Source organism: Psittacula echo, assembly GCF_963264785.1.
Source record: "Psittacula echo genome assembly, chromosome: 26".
Taxonomy (NCBI): domain Eukaryota; kingdom Metazoa; phylum Chordata; class Aves; order Psittaciformes; family Psittacidae; genus Psittacula; species Psittacula echo.
In genome coordinates, this window is record NC_137761.1 from 3,815,955 (window position 1) to 3,838,556 (window position 22,602).

At 48.9% G+C, this 22,602-nt stretch overlaps 7 protein-coding genes across 7 annotated transcripts; 3 read left to right on the forward strand and 4 right to left on the reverse strand.

Annotated features, from left to right (window-relative positions):
- Positions 1–840: 840 nt before the first annotated feature.
- On the reverse strand, positions 841–1,305 carry LOC308230417 (uncharacterized protein; the record flags this gene model as incomplete). The annotated part of the gene is made up of 1 exon (XM_080635119.1): positions 841–1,305. One exon carries the CDS (start codon positions 1,303–1,305, stop codon positions 841–843), a length of 465 nt encoding a protein of 154 aa, XP_080491245.1.
- A 2,499-nt stretch (positions 1,306–3,804) lies between these two features.
- On the forward strand, positions 3,805–4,242 carry LOC308230459 (uncharacterized protein; the record flags this gene model as incomplete). Its single annotated transcript, XM_080635186.1, has 1 exon — positions 3,805–4,242. One exon carries the CDS (start codon positions 3,805–3,807, stop codon positions 4,240–4,242), a length of 438 nt encoding a protein of 145 aa, XP_080491312.1.
- Positions 4,243–6,673: 2,431 nt separating this feature from the next.
- LOC308230418 (uncharacterized protein) lies at positions 6,674–8,050 on the reverse strand (the record flags this gene model as incomplete). The annotated part of the gene is made up of 3 exons (XM_080635120.1): positions 6,674–7,159; positions 7,433–7,559; positions 7,992–8,050. The coding sequence occupies 3 exons, from the start codon at positions 8,048–8,050 to the stop codon at positions 6,674–6,676; spliced, it is 672 nt and encodes a 223-aa protein (XP_080491246.1).
- A 1,587-nt stretch (positions 8,051–9,637) lies between these two features.
- LOC308230460 (uncharacterized protein) lies at positions 9,638–10,075 on the forward strand (the record flags this gene model as incomplete). The annotated part of the gene is made up of 1 exon (XM_080635187.1): positions 9,638–10,075. One exon carries the CDS (start codon positions 9,638–9,640, stop codon positions 10,073–10,075), a length of 438 nt encoding a protein of 145 aa, XP_080491313.1.
- Positions 10,076–12,506: 2,431 nt separating this feature from the next.
- LOC308230419 (uncharacterized protein) lies at positions 12,507–12,971 on the reverse strand (the record flags this gene model as incomplete). Its single annotated transcript, XM_080635121.1, has 1 exon — positions 12,507–12,971. The coding sequence occupies one exon, from the start codon at positions 12,969–12,971 to the stop codon at positions 12,507–12,509; it is 465 nt and encodes a 154-aa protein (XP_080491247.1).
- A 1,643-nt stretch (positions 12,972–14,614) lies between these two features.
- Positions 14,615–15,265, forward strand: LOC308230420 (uncharacterized protein; the record flags this gene model as incomplete). The annotated part of the gene is made up of 2 exons (XM_080635122.1): positions 14,615–14,698; positions 14,819–15,265. Exon 2 carries the CDS (start codon positions 14,819–14,821, stop codon positions 15,263–15,265), a length of 447 nt encoding a protein of 148 aa, XP_080491248.1. The 5' UTR covers positions 14,615–14,698.
- A 1,777-nt stretch (positions 15,266–17,042) lies between these two features.
- On the reverse strand, positions 17,043–17,450 carry LOC308230461 (uncharacterized protein; the record flags this gene model as incomplete). The annotated part of the gene is made up of 1 exon (XM_080635188.1): positions 17,043–17,450. One exon carries the CDS (start codon positions 17,448–17,450, stop codon positions 17,043–17,045), a length of 408 nt encoding a protein of 135 aa, XP_080491314.1.
- Between the last annotated feature and the right edge of the window lie 5,152 nt (positions 17,451–22,602).

Genomic DNA, 22,602 nt, shown 5'->3' on the forward strand with positions numbered 1-22,602 from the left:
CAGGAATGTGGAGGTGATGGGGGCAAGGCGTCTGGGGAGGTGCTGAGGACTGCTGATGCTCTCCCCTTTGACCAGTGGCCTTCTAGAGACTTTGGACTGGGCCTTTGCCCTTGGGCTGTATATCCTTCCATGCCGATCCAGGAAGCCTGAGGCTGCAGGCAGCCAATGAGAAATGTCCTGAGTGGGCAGTAAAGTCTGCGTGGGGCAAATCATGCCTTGATGGGCTGCAGAGTGCAGGAGCCTAAGGTTGGGAGAGGAGAGGGACGGCAAAGAGGGGGAAACTGTGGTCAATGGAGATGAGCATGGTCTCTGCTCTCCGTAACAGTCCCGTAGCAATGTGCTGATTCCTGAGGGAAGGCAGGAGGAAGCCAGGCAGCTTCCAAAGGTCCCTCTGAGAAGGCAATGTGTGAGAGTCTCTTGAACTCCATGCTGCCACCTGGAGTACTGCATGTGGAGGAAATAATATAAAATCAAGGGACAACAATGTGATGCAACTCAGCTTTTATTGCAGTTTGAGGAGGGAAGGAACTGGGAGAAGTGCAGAGCCCCAACCAGGAGAAGCCTAAATCTCAAGGCAGTGGGCAGAGCTGCAAAGAGCATTAAGCATGCTGCAGGAGCAGGCACCCATCATGGGGCTGCATTGTCATATGATGCATGCCCTCAAGCGATACTGAACTGGGGCATAAAATACTTAGAGCTGGCCATCAACAGGTACCAGGCCTCTGAAATCTGGAACCCAGCAGTGCTGACGGGATGTTTTTCTTTGGGCATCATCATGATGGGAAGTGCAAGTGGCTTTCTTGCAGACTGCTGTCATCTGTGGCGGGACACAGGTGGGGCTTAGCAGCTCCCACAGCTGGCACCGAAGGACACGAGGCCTCGGCCCCAGCCTCCATAACCTCCACAGCCACCGAAGCCTCCGTAGCCGCCAAAGCCTCCGTAGCCTCCACAGCTACCGTAGCCTCCATAACCTCCATAGCCACAAAGGCCTCCATAGCCCCCATAGCCACCATAACCTCCATAGCCACCATAACCTCCATAGCCACCATAACCCCCATAACCACCACGGCCTCCATAACTGCCACCATAACCCCCGGCAATGGCAGGGACTCCAGCCGAGCCCACAACGCTGTGCTGAGGGAAGGAGCTGAGGATGGGTCCGGGGAAGGTGACCACCGTGGCTGGGGGCTGGATCACCACTGAGGAGCTCTGGCACTGACGCACGCAGGGCTCGTTGGTGGTGTCAGCCAGCGGGCACGGGGCGGCCACCCCACAGGAAGGGGCACACAGGCTGGAGCAGGACATTCTTCTCTTCAGGAGGTCAAGCTGCAAGAGAAGGGAGAGGTACGGTGCAGTACAATGCATAACCCCAAATCCCTCCTCACTCCTGCAGTTGCAACCTCTGCTCCAGGACCTTGCCGGGATCATTTCAGGCAGTCAAAGCAAAGTCTCTTTCCACAGTGGATGTGCTGCTGAAAAGCCCTTGCTCTCCCACACTTCTTCAGCCTGTCTGACTTCCCCATAGGAAAGAAGAAAAGCCCCCTCAACAAATGAAGATTGGCAATCAATGAGATCCAAAGGTGCATTATTATTCCCTACGGATCTTAGGTGGAAGTTTAAATTCGCAGCCTTTCCCTGGTTGTGAGAGAGCGCTCTCAGATCGTAACTATTTCTGATGAAACGGGGGTAGATCAGAAAGAGAAAAGAGCCGTTGAGGAAGACAGAGCTGAAGAAAGAAAGAAGGATATAAGTCTTGGACTTACCACAATGATCAGGAGAGTCGAATGGATGAAGCTGGACAGAGAGCTGTGAAGCCCTCATCTTTTATACATACCCAAGACTGCCTGGGGCAGTGGCAATGGTCAGCGACAGAAGCCCCAGCTAATGATGAAATCAAGCAGTGATGCCTCCTGAAACAATGTGAATGCATCCTCATTGGGGAGAGTTGCGAGCAAACGTGCCCTGGAGAGCAAACAGGGAATGGGAGGGACAATGACTCACCTTGACATGAAAGGAGATGTGATGCTGTAGCTGACCTCATGGCACCAATAAACCCTGATCAATCCCTAATCCTCCCACTTTGCTCATGTGTTGCAGTCTTGAGCACCTTGCAGAAGGGCTTTGCAATCCTTGGCACGGCCATCACGCCTGTCATTACCTCTCTTTTACAAGGTGGTCAACAGAGGTATTGGTAAGTTGGGTGAAGGGAGAAGCCATTCCGTACGCGATGGTGCCTTGGAGTACATATGGGTGACGGCATATGCACTGCACATTCCATGATATACAACTTTCTGATTTAGCTGACATTGCAGTTTTAATCAACAGGATCTGTCACTAATCCCCCACTTTGCCTACATGAAAGTGTCACAGGCATCATTCAGAAGATTGCTGTGACCAGCCACGCCGCCCTCCGCAGCAGCTCCACTGCTGAGTGAGCCAGCAGTGCCCAGCGTGCCTGTGCCTTCGGAGAGCGTGGCCGCGTGCACCCTGGCTCTCTGTGGGTGCTCACCAGCCTCCCGTTGTGCAGCCCTCAATGTCCAGCTGAGGCATTGAACCCCTCCAGAAACGGATCAAGGACAACCACGCGCACACTCACGTGGCCACGGAAGTTGAGGGAATCCTAGTACCCTTCCTGCCCTCCCGCCACTTTGTGCACATCACCCTCTCACACGTGATCCTGCTGCCGGATCTCACTGCTCCCGTAACACGCCAGTGCTGATCTCCCAACGTGTGGTTCTCGTCCCACACACTAAGTACAGCTAGCACTCTTTCTGTTGTTGTCAAACACAATCCTCAATAACACCCTGACAAGCAAGGTCACGGAGATGGCTAAGGCATGCTCCTGACCTGTTTTGCCAAAAGTGCATTGGAAGATGGCGGCCCTTTGGGACCCATTCCAAGCACGTGAAATGGCTGCTCTGTTTGCCCAAACTCCTCATGCCTCTGTTTACCTCCTTGTAAAAGAGAGGTAATGCAGGCGTGATGGCTGTGCCCAGGATTGAAAGGTGCCTAAGATTCCAGCACATGATTGGGAGGATCAGGGATCGATCGGGGTTTATTGGTGCCATGAGGTCAGCTACAGCATCGCCTTGTCATTCATGTCATGGTGTGTCATGGTCTGTCCCTCCCATTCCCTGTTTGCTCTCCAGGGCACGTTTGCTCGCAACTCTCGCCAGTGAGGATGGATTCAGTTTGCTTCATGAGGCTTCACCGCTTGACTTCACTATTAGGTGAGGCATCTGTGGCTGATGCTGGCCACTGCCCCAGGCAGTGTAGGACATGTATAAAAGAGCGGAGGGCTTCACAGCTCCCTATCCAGCCTCTTCCATTTGACTCTCCTGATCGTTGCTGTAAGTCCAAGACTTATATCCCTCTTTCCTTCCTCAGCTCTGTCTTCCTCAATGTCTTATTTGCTTTCTCCTGTACCCCATTTCATCATGAATAGTTAGGATGTAGCACTGCTCTCTCATAACAAGGGAAAGGCTGGGAACTGAAATTACACTTAAGATCTATAGGGAATAATAATGCAACTTTGATCTCATTGATTTCCCATTTTCTTATGATGAGGGGATTTTTCTTCTTTCCTGTTGGGAAGTCAGACACATGGAGTGTGTGGGAGATCAAGGGGCTCACAGCAGCAGTTCCACTGAGAAATGGGACTTAGCTCTGACTGCCTGAGATAATCCAGGGAATGTCTTTTACCGGAGGATCCAAGTGCAGGAAACTCAGGAGGGATTTGGGGTTATGCATTGTACTGCACCGTACCTCTCCCTTCTCTTGAAGCTTGCCCACTCGAAGAGAAGAATGACCTGCTCCAGCCTGTGTGCCCCTTCCTGTGGGGTGGCCGCCCCGTGCCCGCTGGCTGACACCACCAACGAGCCCTGCGTGCGTCAGTGCCAGAGCTCCTCGGTGGTGATCCAGCCCCCGGCCACAGTGGTCACCTTCCCTGGACCCATCCTCAGCTCCTTCCCTCAGCACAGCGCTGTGGGCTCGGCTGGAGTCCCTGCCATTGCCGGGGGCTACGGAGGCAGTTATGGAGGCCGTGGTGGTTATGGTGGCTATGGCGGCTACGGAGGCCTTGGTGGCTACGGGGGCTATGGGGGCTATGGTAGCTGTGGAGGCTATGGAGGCTTTGGTGGCTGTGGAGGATACGGCGGCTATGGAGGCTTTGGTGGCTGCGGAGGATACGGTGGCTGGGGCCGAGGCCTCGTGTCCTTCGGTGCCAGCTGTGGGAGCTGCTAAGGCTCACCTGGTGCCAGCCACAAATGACAGTTCTCCAGGAAAAACCTTTGCACATCCCAGCATGATGATGCCCATTGGAAGAACATGCCTTCAGCACTGCTGGAATCCAGAGCTTGGATGTTTTGTGCCTGCTTGTTGTCCAGATTTGCCTTCCTCCTGCTCTGCTTGAGCATCCTTTCAAGAGACTGGTTACCCCCTGATGACAGAGACCTGCACTGAGCACCTTCTCCTGCAGCATGGTTTATGCTCTTTGTTTCTCTGTCTACTACCTGGAGATGTGGGCTGACCTTTTTGAGGCCCTGCCCTTGTGCAACTCTTTACCCCCCTTAAACTGCAATAAAATCTGTGCTGCACTGCAATGTCGACCCTTGTGTTTTCCTGATCCTTGCTTCTTTCCACGTGCCCTAAGCCTCTGCGCGTGTTGACCTGCGCTGTTTGAATTTCTCATGTTGTGCCATTTGGTCACTTTGCTCAGTTTGTTCTGACTGATGATGATTGTCACAGATGGGTCTTCTAGAGCACTACACAGTGAGCTCTCTCTCATCTCCCAACAGCAATAAACACAATATACTGAATATGCCTTTTTGGAAGATATGAAGGAGCCACAGGGTTATGGAGGAAGACCTTTCAAATCCTCTGCAAAACTGGCATGCTTCCATTGCCTGCATTTGTTGCCTTGTTACAGAATCATAGAATCATAGAATAGCTAGAGTTGGACAGGACCTAAAAGATCATCTAGTTCCAATCCCCCTGCCGTGGGCAGGGACACCACACACTAAACCATAAATTGGTCATATTGGTATGTCCAGGGAAATGAAGAGAAAATCTCTGCATGGACAGTGCTCCTGCCACACGTTGGACATGTCCCCGTGCCCAGACAGTGATTGGGACCAGTAGGAAGGGATGTGATAGACACAGGCAAATCTTCCCAAGTGTCTCTCCAAGCCAAGATTTGTCCCTGGGTATCCAAGTCACTTGAAACATAAAGCTGATTGAGAGGAATGTTGCAATTCCAACACTGCTGAGATTCCTCCCTTACCCAGGTGTCTTCTCATTGTGTAATCCCAGCACTGCACGTTGGTCTTGCACAAAGACAGCTACTGCCAAAGGCATCAGGAAGGGCAATGTAGGAGCAGCAGGTTGGTCATTTCTGGGGAGCTCAGGAAAAGAGGCATCACCCATCTCCATGTCTATTCAGGCTGCTGTGAGCTGTTTCTCAGGCATGTGCTATGTGCTGGCTCACATGGTGGCGTGTGTCTCTCCTGAGGGCACTGTATTGGGTGGTACGTTCGAGCCTGTCACGACTGCTGTGGCTGGATGCATTGGGAGGTGTGTGGCAGCGTGGTCTACACTATGGTCTTCTATGTGAGGAAGAGCAGAAATGGTCCTCAAAGGCAGCTGTAAGACATGTGGCTTTAAGAAACCCTCTTGTCATGCCTGAGCAGAGCCGTGTCTGCAAGCTGAAGGTGGGTGACACAGGGACCGGCTGGCAAGATCTTCACCTACAGCAGTTGGGGCAGACAAGGCAAAAGTTCTCCAAGGAGCACTGGGAGACAGAGGAAAAACTGGAGGTGGAAATGGTGCAGGGGTGCAGGAATGTGGAGGTGATGGGGGCAAGGCGTCTGGGGAGGTGTTGGGAACTGTTTACTCTCTCCCTCTTTGACCAGTGGCCATTAGAAGCCTTGAGCTGGGTCTTTGCCCTTGGGCTGCGTTTCCTGCCATGCCAATCCAAGGGGCCTGGGGCTGCAGGCAGCCAATGAGAAATGCCCAGAGTGGGAAAGAAAATCAGTGTGCGACCCCTCATGCCTTTTTGTGCTGCAGAGTGCAGGAGCCTAAGGTTGGGAGAGGAGAGGGACGGCAAAGAGGGGGAAACTGTGGTCAATGGAGATGAGCATGGTCTCTGCTCTCCGTAACAGTCCCGTAGCAATGTGCTGATTCCTGAGGGAAGGCAGGAGGAAGCTAGGCAGCTTCCAAAGGTCCCTCTGAGAAGGCAATGTGTGGGAGTCTCTTGAACTCCATGCTGCCACCTGGAGTACTGCATGTGGAGGAAATAATATAAAATCAAGGGACAACAATGTGATGCAACTCAGCTTTTATTGCAGTTTGAGGCGGGAAGGAACTGGGAGAAGTGCAGAGCCCCAACCAGGAGAAGCCTAAATCTCAAGGCAGTGGGCAGAGCTGCAAAGAGCATTAAGCATGCTGCAGGAGCAGGCACCCATCATGGGGCTGCATTGTCATATGATGCATGCCCTCAAGCGATACTGAACTGGGGCATAAAATACTTAGAGCTGGCCATCAACAGGTACCAGGCCTCTGAAATCTGGAACCCAGCAGTGCTGACGGGATGTTTTTCTTTGGGCATCATCATGATGGGAAGTGCAAGTGGCTTTCTTGCAGACTGCTGTCATCTGTGGCGGGACACAGGTGGGGCTTAGCAGCTCCCACAGCTGGCACCGAAGGACACGAGGCCTCGGCCCCAGCCTCCATAACCTCCACAGCCACCGAAGCCTCCGTAGCCGCCAAAGCCTCCGTAGCCTCCACAGCTACCGTAGCCTCCATAACCTCCATAGCCACAAAGGCCTCCATAGCCCCCATAGCCACCATAACCTCCATAGCCACCATAACCTCCATAGCCACCATAACCCCCATAACCACCACGGCCTCCATAACTGCCACCATAACCCCCGGCAATGGCAGGGACTCCAGCCGAGCCCACAACGCTGTGCTGAGGGAAGGAGCTGAGGATGGGTCCGGGGAAGGTGACCACCGTGGCTGGGGGCTGGATCACCACTGAGGAGCTCTGGCACTGACGCACGCAGGGCTCGTTGGTGGTGTCAGCCAGCGGGCACGGGGCGGCCACCCCACAGGAAGGGGCACACAGGCTGGAGCAGGACATTCTTCTCTTCAGGAGGTCAAGCTGCAAGAGAAGGGAGAGGTACGGTGCAGTACAATGCATAACCCCAAATCCCTCCTCACTCCTGCAGTTGCAACCTCTGCTCCAGGACCTTGCCGGGATCATTTCAGGCAGTCAAAGCAAAGTCTCTTTCCACAGTGGATGTGCTGCTGAAAAGCCCTTGCTCTCCCACACTTCTTCAGCCTGTCTGACTTCCCCATAGGAAAGAAGAAAAGCCCCCTCAACAAATGAAGATTGGCAATCAATGAGATCCAAAGGTGCATTATTATTCCCTACGGATCTTAGGTGGAAGTTTAAATTCGCAGCCTTTCCCTGGTTGTGAGAGAGCGTTCTCAGATCGTAACTATTTCTGATGAAACGGGGGTAGATCAGAAAGAGAAAAGAGCCGTTGAGGAAGACAGAGCTGAAGAAAGAAAGAAGGATATAAGTCTTGGACTTACCACAATGATCAGGAGAGTCGAATGGATGAAGCTGGACAGAGAGCTGTGAAGCCCTCATCTTTTATACATACCCAAGACTGCCTGGGGCAGTGGCAATGGTCAGCGACAGAAGCCCCAGCTAATGATGAAATCAAGCAGTGATGCCTCCTGAAACAATGTGAATGCATCCTCATTGGGGAGAGTTGCGAGCAAACGTGCCCTGGAGAGCAAACAGGGAATGGGAGGGACAATGACTCACCTTGACATGAAAGGAGATGTGATGCTGTAGCTGACCTCATGGCACCAATAAACCCTGATCAATCCCTAATCCTCCCACTTTGCTCATGTGTTGCAGTCTTGAGCACCTTGCAGAAGGGCTTTGCAATCCTTGGCACGGCCATCACGCCTGTCATTACCTCTCTTTTACAAGGTGGTCAACAGAGGTATTGGTAAGTTGGGTGAAGGGAGAAGCCATTCCGTACGCGATGGTGCCTTGGAGTACATATGGGTGACGGCATATGCACTGCACATTCCATGATATACAACTTTCTGATTTAGCTGACATTGCAGTTTTAATCAACAGGATCTGTCACTAATCCCCCACTTTGCCTACATGAAAGTGTCACAGGCATCATTCAGAAGATTGCTGTGACCAGCCACGCCGCCCTCCGCAGCAGCTCCACTGCTGAGTGAGCCAGCAGTGCCCAGCGTGCCTGTGCCTTCGGAGAGCGTGGCCGCGTGCACCCTGGCTCTCTGTGGGTGCTCACCAGCCTCCCGTTGTGCAGCCCTCAATGTCCAGCTGAGGCATTGAACCCCTCCAGAAACGGATCAAGGACAACCACGCGCACACTCACGTGGCCACGGAAGTTGAGGGAATCCTAGTACCCTTCCTGCCCTCCCGCCACTTTGTGCACATCACCCTCTCACACGTGATCCTGCTGCCGGATCTCACTGCTCCCGTAACACGCCAGTGCTGATCTCCCAACGTGTGGTTCTCGTCCCACACACTAAGTACAGCTAGCACTCTTTCTGTTGTTGTCAAACACAATCCTCAATAACACCCTGACAAGCAAGGTCACGGAGATGGCTAAGGCATGCTCCTGACCTGTTTTGCCAAAAGTGCATTGGAAGATGGCGGCCCTTTGGGACCCATTCCAAGCACGTGAAATGGCTGCTCTGTTTGCCCAAACTCCTCATGCCTCTGTTTACCTCCTTGTAAAAGAGAGGCAATGCAGGCGTGATGGCTGTGCCCAGGATTGAAAGGTGCCTAAGATTCCAGCACATGATTGGGAGGATCAGGGATCGATCGGGGTTTATTGGTGCCATGAGGTCAGCTACAGCATCGCCTTGTCATTCATGTCATGGTGTGTCATGGTCTGTCCCTCCCATTCCCTGTTTGCTCTCCAGGGCACGTTTGCTCGCAACTCTCGCCAGTGAGGATGGATTCAGTTTGCTTCATGAGGCTTCACCGCTTGACTTCACTATTAGGTGAGGCATCTGTGGCTGATGCTGGCCACTGCCCCAGGCAGTGTAGGACATGTATAAAAGAGCGGAGGGCTTCACAGCTCCCTATCCAGCCTCTTCCATTTGACTCTCCTGATCGTTGCTGTAAGTCCAAGACTTATATCCCTCTTTCCTTCCTCAGCTCTGTCTTCCTCAATGTCTTATTTGCTTTCTCCTGTACCCCATTTCATCATGAATAGTTAGGATGTAGCACTGCTCTCTCATAACAAGGGAAAGGCTGGGAACTGAAATTACACTTAAGATCTATAGGGAATAATAATGCAACTTTGATCTCATTGATTTCCCATTTTCTTATGATGAGGGGATTTTTCTTCTTTCCTGTTGGGAAGTCAGACACATGGAGTGTGTGGGAGATCAAGGGGCTCACAGCAGCAGTTCCACTGAGAAATGGGACTTAGCTCTGACTGCCTGAGATAATCCAGGGAATGTCTTTTACCGGAGGATCCAAGTGCAGGAAACTCAGGAGGGATTTGGGGTTATGCATTGTACTGCACCGTACCTCTCCCTTCTCTTGCAGCTTGACCTCCTGAAGAGAAGAATGTCCTGCTCCAGCCTGTGTGCCCCTTCCTGTGGGGTGGCCGCCCCGTGCCCGCTGGCTGACACCACCAATGAGCCCTGCGTGCGTCAGTGCCAGAGCTCCTCGGTGGTGATCCAGCCCCCGGCCACAGTGGTCACCTTCCCTGGACCCATCCTCAGCTCCTTCCCTCAGCACAGCGCTGTGGGCTCGGCTGGAGTCCCTGCCATTGCCGGGGGCTACGGAGGCAGTTATGGAGGCCGTGGTGGTTATGGTGGCTATGGCGGCTACGGAGGCCTTGGTGGCTACGGGGGCTATGGGGGCTATGGTAGCTGTGGAGGCTATGGAGGCTTTGGTGGCTGTGGAGGATACGGCGGCTATGGAGGCTTTGGTGGCTGCGGAGGATACGGTGGCTGGGGCCGAGGCCTCGTGTCCTTCGGTGCCAGCTGTGGGAGCTGCTAAGGCTCACCTGGTGCCAGCCACAAATGACAGTTCTCCAGGAAAAACCTTTGCACATCCCAGCATGATGATGCCCATTGGAAGAACATGCCTTCAGCACTGCTGGAATCCAGAGCTTGGATGTTTTGTGCCTGCTTGTTGTCCAGATTTGCCTTCCTCCTGCTCTGCTTGAGCATCCTTTCAAGAGACTGGTTACCCCCTGATGACAGAGACCTGCACTGAGCACCTTCTCCTGCAGCATGGTTTATGCTCTTTGTTTCTCTGTCTACTACCTGGAGATGTGGGCTGACCTTTTTGAGGCCCTGCCCTTGTGCAACTCTTTACCCCCCTTAAACTGCAATAAAATCTGTGCTGCACTGCAATGTCGACCCTTGTGTTTTCCTGATCCTTGCTTCTTTCCACGTGCCCTAAGCCTCTGCGCGTGTTGACCTGCGCTGTTTGAATTTCTCATGTTGTGCCATTTGGTCACTTTGCTCAGTTTGTTCTGACTGATGATGATTGTCACAGATGGGTCTTCTAGAGCACTACACAGTGAGCTCTCTCTCATCTCCCAACAGCAATAAACACAATATACTGAATATGCCTTTTTGGAAGATATGAAGGAGCCACAGGGTTATGGAGGAAGACCTTTCAAATCCTCTGCAAAACTGGCATGCTTCCATTGCCTGCATTTGTTGCCTTGTTACAGAATCATAGAATCATAGAATAGCTAGAGTTGGACAGGACCTAAAAGATCATCTAGTTCCAATCCCCCTGCCGTGGGCAGGGACACCACACACTAAACCATAAATTGGTCATATTGGTATGTCCAGGGAAATGAAGAGAAAATCTCTGCATGGACAGTGCTCCTGCCACACGTTGGACATGTCCCCGTGCCCAGACAGTGATTGGGACCAGTAGGAAGGGATGTGATAGACACAGGCAAATCTTCCCAAGTGTCTCTCCAAGCCAAGATTTGTCCCTGGGTATCCAAGTCACTTGAAACATAAAGCTGATTGAGAGGAATGTTGCAATTCCAACACTGCTGAGATTCCTCCCTTACCCAGGTGTCTTCTCATTGTGTAATCCCAGCACTGCACGTTGGTCTTGCACAAAGACAGCTACTGCCAAAGGCATCAGGAAGGGCAATGTAGGAGCAGCAGGTTGGTCATTTCTGGGGAGCTCAGGAAAAGAGGCATCACCCATCTCCATGTCTATTCAGGCTGCTGTGAGCTGTTTCTCAGGCATGTGCTATGTGCTGGCTCACATGGTGGCGTGTGTCTCTCCTGAGGGCACTGTATTGGGTGGTACGTTCGAGCCTGTCACGACTGCTGTGGCTGGATGCATTGGGAGGTGTGTGGCAGCGTGGTCTACACTATGGTCTTCTATGTGAGGAAGAGCAGAAATGGTCCTCAAAGGCAGCTGTAAGACATGTGGCTTTAAGAAACCCTCTTGTCATGCCTGAGCAGAGCCGTGTCTGCAAGCTGAAGGTGGGTGACACAGGGACCGGCTGGCAAGATCTTCACCTACAGCAGTTGGGGCAGACAAGGCAAAAGTTCTCCAAGGAGCACTGGGAGACAGAGGAAAAACTGGAGGTGGAAATGGTGCAGGGGTGCAGGAATGTGGAGGTGATGGGGGCAAGGCGTCTGGGGAGGTGTTGGGAACTGTTTACTCTCTCCCTCTTTGACCAGTGGCCATTAGAAGCCTTGAGCTGGGTCTTTGCCCTTGGGCTGCGTTTCCTGCCATGCCAATCCAAGGGGCCTGGGGCTGCAGGCAGCCAATGAGAAATGCCCAGAGTGGGAAAGAAAATCAGTGTGCGACCCCTCATGCCTTTTTGTGCTGCAGAGTGCAGGAGCCTAAGGTTGGGAGAGGAGAGGGACGGCAAAGAGGGGGAAACTGTGGTCAATGGAGATGAGCATGGTCTCTGCTCTCCGTAACAGTCCCGTAGCAATGTGCTGATTCCTGAGGGAAGGCAGGAGGAAGCTAGGCAGCTTCCAAAGGTCCCTCTGAGAAGGCAATGTGTGGGAGTCTCTTGAACTCCATGCTGCCACCTGGAGTACTGCATGTGGAGGAAATAATGTAAAATCAAGGGACAACAATGTGATGCAACTCAGCTTTTATTGCAGTTTGAGGCGGGAAGGAACTGGGAGAAGTGCAGAGCCCCAACCAGGAGAAGCCTAAATCTCAAGGCAGTGGGCAGAGCTGCAAAGAGCATTAAGCATGCTGCAGGAGCAGGCACCCATCATGGGGCTGCATTGTCATATGATGCATGCCCTCAAGCGATACTGAACTGGGGCATAAAATACTTAGAGCTGGCCATCAACAGGTACCAGGCCTCTGAAATCTGGAACCCAGCAGTGCTGACGGGATGTTTTTCTTTGGGCATCATCATGATGGGAAGTGCAAGTGGCTTTCTTGCAGACTGCTGTCATCTGTGGCGGGACACAGGTGGGGCTTAGCAGCTCCCACAGCTGGCACCGAAGGACACGAGGCCTCGGCCCCAGCCTCCATAACCTCCACAGCCACCGAAGCCTCCGTAGCCGCCAAAGCCTCCGTAGCCTCCACAGCTACCGTAGCCTCCATAACCTCCATAGCCACAAAGGCCTCCATAGCCCCCATAGCCACCATAACCTCCATAGCCACCATAACCTCCATAGCCACCATAACCCCCATAACCACCACGGCCTCCATAACTGCCACCATAACCCCCGGCAATGGCAGGGACTCCAGCTGAGCCCACAACGCTGTGCTGCGGGAAGGAGCTGAGGATGGGTCCCGGGAAGGTGACCACCGAGGCCGGGGGCTGGATCACCACTGAGGAGCTCTGGCACTGACGCACGCAGGGCTCGTTGGTGGTGTCAGCCAGCGGGCACGGGGCGGCCACCCCACAGGAAGGGGCACACAGGCTGGAGCAGGACATTCTTCTCTTCAGGAGGTCAAGCTGCAAGAGAAGGGAGAGGTACGGTGCAGTACAATGCATAACCCCAAATCCCTCCTCACTCCTGCAGTTGCAACCTCTGCTCCAGGACCTTGCCGGGATCATTTCAGGCAGTCAAAGCAAAGTCTCTTTCCACAGTGGATGTGCTGCTGAAAAGCCCTTGCTCTCCCACACTTCTTCAGCCTGTCTGACTTCCCCATAGGAAAGAAGAAAAGCCCCCTCAACAAATGAAGATTGGCAATCAATGAGATCCAAAGGTGCATTATTATTCCCTACGGATCTTAGGTGGAAGTTTAAATTCGCAGCCTTTCCCTGGTTGTGAGAGAGCGTTCTCAGATCGTAACTATTTCTGATGAAACGGGGGTAGATCAGAAAGAGAAAAGAGCCGTTGAGGAAGACAGAGCTGAAGAAAGAAAGAAGGATATAAGTCTTGGACTTACCACAATGATCAGGAGAGTCGAATGGATGAAGCTGGACAGAGAGCTGTGAAGCCCTCATCTTTTATACATACCCAAGACTGCCTGGGGCAGTGGCAATGGTCAGCAACAGAAGCCCCAGCTAATGATGAAATCAAGCAGTGATGCCTCCTGAAACAATGTGAATGCATCCTCATTGGGGAGAGTAGCGAGCAAACGTGTCCTGTAGAGCAAAAACAGAATGGGAGGGACAATGACACACCGTGACATGAAAGGAGATGTGATGCTGTAGCTGACCTCATGGCACCAATAAACCCTGATCAATCCCTAATTCTCCCACTTTGCTCATTTACTGGAGTCTCGGGCACCTTGCAGAAGGGCTTTGCAATCCTGGGCACAGCCATCACACCTGTCATTACCTCTCTTTTTCATGGTGATCAATAGAGGTATTGGTAAGTTGGGTGAAGAGAGAAGCTTTTCCATTATGCTCAGAATAAATCCCAAAGGACCACCATTTTCCAATGTGTTATATGGCATCAAGACAGGAGCATCCCGTAGCCATCTCTATGATCTTGCTTGCCAGGGTGTGATTGAGGATCGCTGATTGACAGCAATGCAGAATAGAAGGTGCATTTGCTGTGTGGGGCAAGACCCACATGCTTGGAGCTCAACACTGACATTTTTGGGGAGCAGTGAGATTCAGCAGCAGGGTCACATATGAGAGGGAGACATGCATGTAGGGGCAGGAGGGAAGGAAGGGAACCAGTACTTTCCCAGCTTCTCGGCCATGTGCCTGTGAGTGTGGTCCTCCTTAAGCAATCACTGGATGGACTTGATTGCTGAGCTGGATGTTGAGGGGTATGCAATGAGAAGCTGGTGAACACCCCTAGAGAGCCAGGGTGCACATGGCCACGCTCCCCACAGGCACAGGCACACTGGGCACTGCAGGCTCACTCAGGCAAAGTGGGAGATTAATGACAGACGCGTGTTTATTGGTGCTGCAAGGTCAGCTAAAGCAGTGCCTTGTCTATCATGGAATATGCTATACCATATATCATCACTCATATGCACTCCAAGGCACATTCACATACCACTGACCCCAATAAATATAGCCAAGATTTACTTGTCTGTTTATGTTTGTCATGAAGTTTGTCCACTGGCTTTCACGAGTCCTTCCGGATTCTGCCCAAACCCCATGGCTGATGCCCCAGGCAGTCTGGGACATGTATAAAAGAGCTGAAGGCTTCACAGCCTCTATCCAGATTCCTGCGCTTGACTCTCCTGATCAAACGGGTAAGTGCAGCTCTTGGGAGCCTCTTGCAGATCTCTCCCTGCCTCCCTTCATAGAGTTTCTTGCCCTCACCCTTGCCTAATCCGTGGTGCATTTTCCAGGACTCCGTGCCTGCCTGAAAGATGTCCTGCTCCAGCCTGTGTGCCCCTTCCTGTGGGGTGGCTGCCCCGTGCCCGCTGGCTGACACCACCAACGAGCCCTGCGTGCGTCAGTGCCAGAGCTCCACAGTGGTGATCCAGCCCCCGGCCTCGGTGGTCACCTTCCCCGGACCCATCCTCAGCTCCTTCCCTCAGCACAGCGTTGTGGGCTCAGCTGGAGTCCCTGCCATTGCCGGGGGCTATGGTGGCAGTTATGGAGGCAGTGGTGGTTATGGTGGCTATGGCGACTATGGAGGCTATGGAGGCCTTGGTGGCTACGGTGGCTATGGAGGCTATGGTAGCTGTGGAGGCTATGGAGGCTATGGTGGCTATGGAGGCTTCGGTAGCTGCAGAGGCTTTGGAGGCTGCGGAGGTTATGGAGGCTGGGGCCGAGGCCTCGTGTCCTTCGGTGCCAGCTGTGGGAGCTGCTAAGCCTCACCTGGGTCCAGCCGCAGATGACAGAGAGCTCCAGGAAAGCCTGTGGTACATCCCAACATGATGCCTTAAGGAAGGGCATTCCTCGAACTCTTCTGGGATTCAGAGCTTGGATGCTTTGTGCCTGCTTGTTGCTGAGCTCTGCCTTCCTCCTGCCCCACTTCAGTATCCTTTTATCCCTCACTTCCCATGTCAATGTAGCCCTATGATGGATGCCTGCTTTTACACATGTTTGATGCCATCTGCTAGGAGATATCAGTTGCCCTTTACCTGATCCATGTCTCTTCTCCCAACTCCTCCCCCCCCCAGACTGCAATAAAAGCTGTGTTGTATTGCAATGTTGACCCTTTTGGCAGCTTCATGATTTTTGTTTTTCCAGTCACTGTTTCTGTTTTGTTTGTTTGTTTCTTGCTCATATTTTCCATTGCATTTTCCACCCACATGAATGAACCCTCAAACCATGAACAATTAGTTTGTATGAATTTATTCTTCACTCTGGCTGTTACTATTTCTAGATCAATAATGTGAACAATAATTCTAGAACAATAATATGAAATGTTACATCAACATTAATCTGCTTATCACATCTGTGGAAGCTCTGAATTTCTCTCAGATAAGAGTTTTGAACTGCAAGGTAGGGGTGTTCTAGCAAATCATGACCTTCATTACAAAAGACAGATTTCAAAGGTGAAATACCACTTTCTGGGGTTTTTTTGGTCTATAGAGGGATGAAAGTTAAAGTAGTGGAATATTTCTTTCGTATTCCTACTCTGCACCCTGTTCCCACCCAGTCGTGATGCTTGAGGTGATGCATTGAGCATTCCCCACGCAATGAGGCTAGTGCATTCATGAGTGCTGTCATCTGTGAGCAGCTTGAGGGCATCCTTTCCCCTGTGACCTTACGGGAAGCTCTGCAGAATGTATCAGGAGGCCATGTGTGGGCTCTGCATTTCTTCACCCTTCTGGCTGCACTCCAATATCCACATCTTGCTTTAGACTGGAAAAATTGCTCTGTCCTGAGATGGACGGGGCAAATTAGGACCTGAGCACTACCCAAGCCCTTGCAGGGATTGCTGTTACAAGTGGCAACTTCCAGGGACTCAGGCTGGTCCTAGAGATGTGTTAAATGTTCAGCACATATTTAATGACATTGTGTGGAAAAGCATTCCTGGGATCTTGTGACCTTTGTGCTTGAAGAAGAAACATGGAAAACCTATGATCAAGGATGAATTTACTATATATTCAATCGATAAGTAAAAGAAGAAGGAAATAATTATGTGATAATGAAAACCAGGAGACATACATTGTTACAGAAAATTTATTTGGAAAGAGACAGCTTTTCTACAATTCTGAAACAAAATCGTATAGAATATAAACACCATCTTTCCAGGGGATCAGTGAGGTTCTGGCTAATCACCAGTGTTAAGGTGATGCAGTCTATAAAAAATGGGTTTTCTTCCTTGGCACAGTTGCTGTGTGCAATTTCTAGCATCCTAAGTCACCACTCTAAGTTCAGTGTCAATAATATAACTGAAATAAGACAAAGCACAACATAAGCAGATGATTAAACTGGAAAGCCAGAGGATAACAGATCTAAACTAAAGGCAAAATGAGAAAATGCACACATGAACCTGCCTTTCACAGGTGCTGAGCATTCCCAGCTCTCCTTTGCAGCCAGACACCACTCAACACTGGGGCTGGTGCCCGTCAGCTCCACCCTCAATTTGCATCTTGAGTTTCCTTTGCTGCTTCTTTAAACCACTCTGTGCACACCTCAGTATGTCCACCGCTTCCCAGAGCGGTATGAATTGCATGGATGTGTCCATTGGGAAGAATAGGTATAGGAGTACTTTGGGGCACACCGTGGCTCAGGTCGGGTGATGACCTGGGGTGCAACTTTCTCAGTTGCTGCCTCCAGCCTCCCCATCGTCTCCGCTGGCAGAGATGCTGCGGTGGGAGGCTCTGCTAGGGCCACCTCTGAGGGCTCTGAGGCTCCCACGACGGTTTGCTGCGGGTAGGTAGTGAGGATGGGTCCTGGGAAGGTGACAACGACGGGGGGTGGGTATATGATCACCCGGGAGTCACCACAAGCCACGACGCAGGGCTCGTTGCTGCTGGTGGCCAGGGGTTGGGGACACTTGGCATTGCAGGGGTTGGTGCATGCCAGCTGCTCAGAAGCCATTGCCTGGCCGTGGTAAGGGAATGCCTGCAATTTATTTGCACAATTAGTAAAAACAATAAAAGTCTATGCACTTGGTTATTGACACTTCAAAGAGCAGTTCTGAGAGATCTTTAGACAGAGATAATTTGGAGAAGGACAGTAGTTAAGCTCCTTTCCTTCTATCTACCACCTTTCACTTTCAACTTTCATCTGTTTGGCCTTTCTAATTTGCTACTTCAAGTTTGCTCTCTTTCTTTCTTTTGCTCTGGGAGAGCAAAACCTCTCCCTTTCTTTGTGTGCCGTCTCCAAAACTGACATCTGCTCTAAAACCTCCCAGTCCTTTATAATGTTTCACGGAGACAAGCTTGAACTTGTTCCCACAGCGTTTCTTTTCCTCCCACACAGCTTCTCAGCCTGTGTTTTGTAGATGGAGCATAAGGGAGCAAGGGGAAAAAGATCTGGTTTTTTTTTTTAATAGCTTTGAGTATTGAATCATCTCTTTAGCTGCCTGCTTAATTTCCTACATGATTTTCCTTGCAGATTCCTGTTCTTTTCAGGTGCTAAAATGTTCCACTAAAACATAGAAAAATATAAGGTAAGAATAAACGGGGGTTAAAAATACTGGTTTATTTAGACACATAATTTAAAATCTTGTCAGCCCAAATAAGGAAACTTCAGCTTCAGTTAAGGTTAAATACATTTCATACTGTTTATTTATTTTTCCAGGTTAACTCTTTACATAGAAACTAGTTCTCCATTGTATAGTATTGCATTGTAGTTTAAGCTTGTAAATCAAAGATGCCTTATTATGATGAATAAGGAAAAAGTATTGTTTTACTCCCAGTTAAGTCCTGTTTGCTGCTGTCCTTGAGAACATTTGGAAGACAAAAGCAGGGCTTCAGGCAGCTTTGCAGCACTCTTTACAAATAGTTAACAGAAAATGTAGGAAGTTTCTAAAGCTAATGGTGGGCAATTTGGAGCTAATCTCTGAAATCAGCCAGTCTTATCTATGGAGAGGTAGAATACAGGATCTAAAATGTGTAGCCAGCAATACTTTCTGATAAATAAGCTATTTTATTGCCAAGCATAAAGTAAAAATATCCTGAAAACAACTTTACTTCAGAAGCTCAGTGCTATTTTGCACCAGGTTCTAGCAAAGTGCTGGCACAGGGGAATTGCCACTGAGCTCCTTGATCTGTTTACTTGTCTCAACTCAGAGCAAAGCAAGTCTACCCTGAAATGTATCATTCTGGGGAGAAAAAACAAAATAGAAGGCAAAAAACATGCATAGCATTTTACTCCAAATACTTCTAGGTTAGAACACAAATTTAACTTAAAAATTGCTTAATTTAATCTCGGTTAAAACACATTGAAATACTAGTGGAGTTTTAATAGAAATGAATGCTTATTCCCACTGTTACATTAAATGATAATATCTAATCATCACTTGGTGTAGCTTATTGTGACTCGATTTAGCTAAGGATGGCTAGCTTATGAACAGCAGCAATGCAGCATGTCTACACAGAACTAACTTTGAACAAGGATTTTTACGTCAATAGTTATCTGTGAAGTCACCCACCTAACAGCTGCTTAACCCCCTTGCAAGCCAGATAAGCCAAAACAAAGGCGAAATTTGTTCTCAGAGCTCTGCTGAAAATATTTCAGAACTAAGACTGAAATTCCTAATTCCATCATGAAATTAACAGCCCAAAGCAGTCTTGAGAAGCCCTTGCTTTTATTTTTGCATCCTTTATCTAGCATAGAAAGCCTCTGCTGAAAGATGCTTACTAATGTCCCTGAGAACCAGAATATTTACGCAGGATTTAGTCCCAGTTTTCACAAAAAAAAATCATGATAAAGCAAAATGAAACTCAAGGTTTTTATAGTTGTCAAATCAGACTTACTCAGTGCACCGGAGAGAACAAGCCAAGAGAAGTAGCTAGAAAAAAACTTGCATGGAGAGAGTATTTATACCCTTTCTTAGATTGCCTGGAGGAGCTGAGACACCCTTTGTATAAAGGCCTTAATTACTTATGAACCAAACCCTGTTGCATGTATTACTGCTGTAGTTGCAGTAATTGTTTTGTTCACTGTTTATGATTATCTAAAGCTGAGTTGGGTAATAACGCAAAATGCAGATGGTAACTTGCAAGTTCTTTTAATCTTGAAATTTCCTGGTTTTACTCTACTGATTTCATTAAGAATTACAAATGCAGTAAGGATTAATAGGCTTCTGGTGACTTATCTTTGCTGAAAACACAACTGCACAGGGAGCCTTGGAGATGGCAATGCACAGTGTGGCAACACACACAAGATTTTCTCATTGGAAATATAAGCTAACATCTAGTAAGTGTCTCCATGCTTAGATAAATCTCTAGAAAGACAGAGCTTGTTTTTCATCTGATATAATGTTAATAAGGTTTACGGATGTGTTCTTTAGCCAGGGAAGTATCTTTTGCAAAAACTTTAAAGAGCAAAACTGTCACAGATTTATCTTTTAAATAAAGATGAAGCCATCTCCAATTATGAAGCTTCAAATGAGTAGATTGAACGTTTTTCATATTTCAGATGCATAGGTCAGAGCAGTCTAAATCCACTGGGGTATTATTGCTATTAACATAAAATAATTTTCATGTATGCCATAGTAACAGATGTTTGTGAACTTCTTTTGGAATCTCATTTCCTGATGTCTTCAGAATATTCCTGATAAGCTCCACAGCCCAGGGGATCTTTATTGGCTCCATATAAAATAATTCCCCTCTAGTGGGAAGAGTGAGTGTGGTGAAGGGAGTTCTGGGAATATGGGTGTACTGCATGAGCACTTTGACAGGTTCCTCCCAGTAGCCTCTGCCACTGGAGGGAGCCACTGTGTGCATGGGAGCCTCCCATCACCATGTGCATAGGGGCAGGGGTGAGTCAATCAGTAGCAAATGGGGTAATGTTCAGCCTGTTGCTATGTGCTGTGGCAGAGTTGGCCTCAGATTTTCATGGTTTGATCCTAACAAGGTAGGATGAATGTCATATGTCAAAGGAGAGTCGCTAAAAATACAGTCTAGATTATTTTTCTTCCCCTCCCTAATTTATCAGTGCTTCTTGGTTCTAACTCTTTGGTAATTCCTAGCTGGAATATACAGAATCTTAGAATCGTAAAATGGTTTGGGTTGGAAAGGACTTAAGATCATCCAGTTACAACCCCTGCAATGCTTAGGGACACCTCCCACTAGACAAGGTTGCTCAAGGCCTGACATCTCTCCTCCAAGGTTCACATCAAAACGCCTAGTTCAAAACATCAGTATTAATACACATATAGCAAGTATGAAAGTCACCCTTACAAAACGATTCTAGCAAAGCACTCGGGATTCTTCTCTCACTTGAACTCTGTGGCATTTGGGAGATCCATGACAGAGCTTGGAGCTGAATCCTTGCTGTCATATTAAGATGAAATCCCTTGACTACAAACTAATTCACTCTTCAGAATTCTCCCATAATGTAGCAATACTATGCAAAATTTTCTCTTTCCCCCCTTCTTCTACTCCCCCTGCAGTTTGTGTTTAGTGGTCTGTTTAGTACTAACTGCTATAGAGTGACTAAGAAATGTAATAAAGTCAATAAAGTGCAGAGAATAATGCAGACTGCATGCACCACAATATAGAATGTTAATATTGTTGGTGCCTATTAATTTTAAATTGTTTTAGAAAATTATATCCTTGTGTAAGACAGGGACAGCAGTAATAATGGCTGTTGCCTAGCTAAGATACGGTTTCTGTGGTCAAACCAGTTCAACTTCAGAGCACAGAAGTTTTGTTTGTAAAGCTGAGTCAGGAGCATTTGCTAATGAAGAAGTAATCAAAGCAAGACGCTTGGGGATGGATGCTCTGCTGATGCAGGTCTGCAACATTCATTCTCTTCACTTCAAAGAGGCCCTACTTGCTTACATCATCTGAACACATACTATATCAGCAAGAATTCTGCCCATTAGACGTGTGAACTGAAATGTACGTACAGATTGGTAGCATGAGTTATGTAGTAGTGTATAGATACACCAGTTCTTACACTATCAGAAGCTTTGGCTTTCTGATTTTATACAAACTACAAGCGAAAGTTGGATAAGCAAAATTTGAGGCAGTGAATCACAGCCTAATTAGGACAATGCCAGAAATGACCTTGATAAATTTCCTTTAAGGTGATACTATTGCCCAACACTAGGCGTCACCTACAGCTATTATGATAATACAACTATTTGCATAGGCAATGCATTAATAAATGTTTGTGAAACACTTTCAGTCCTCAAAACATTCCCATGGTGTTTAATTATGCAGGGTGTTTCCAGAAACACCTCATAAATCCTAATTTATGGCAGAAGGAGCATGATTTAACAGAACTACAGCTACTAGAAAAAAGTAATTCATGGACTGGGTACATGAGAGGGTGAAGGATGGTCTTCTCCAGCATATTTGCCATCTTAAGAGAACAGAGGCTTTTCTGAAGGTCTTTTGATAAAATTTTGTGGGTAAAACTTTCTTGTATGATGGCCTTGTCATGTCTGCTGGCTTCTGGAAGGCTTTCCAACCTTCTCAGACCCTCACAAGTGTGGAGGCCTGGGATGCACCCCAGCTTTGTCTTTACCACAGGTATCTGGGGCTTAGCAGATCAGCAAAAAACCCCAAAATACAGTTAGAGACCCAGGACTTTAACTTTTTTTCTCACTTCTAGCTGGGATAAAACTAGATCTTGTATTCTGAAAAATAACAAAACTGTCAAAAACCTTATCATTTGGCATGATAAACTTAGAAGAAAGAAATTTTGAAGGAACACAGAAGGGAAGGGCATGATGTAGGGCAGAAGGCAGACACCACCCTCACTATGTGCTGATGGGAACAGTCCTGAAACGTATTGTAATACAAGAAAATCAGGATGCTAGCTTGTTCAGGACAAGAAAGCAACTGAAATTATTTAGACGTTGTAAAATCTATTTGGAGTATACCTATGTTGTATTCTCTCCCTGATCAGAGCATGATTTTATCTATTGTTAATCCTGTTTCTTGGTTTATAGGTGGAAACCCGAGTCATGCAGAGAAAGTCACAAGATGCTGAGTTAGCTCTGTGGGATTTGGTGTCCACAGCTCCCTCTGGTTGCCCCAGTTGACATTGCACAGCCGGCCTCACTTTCCTT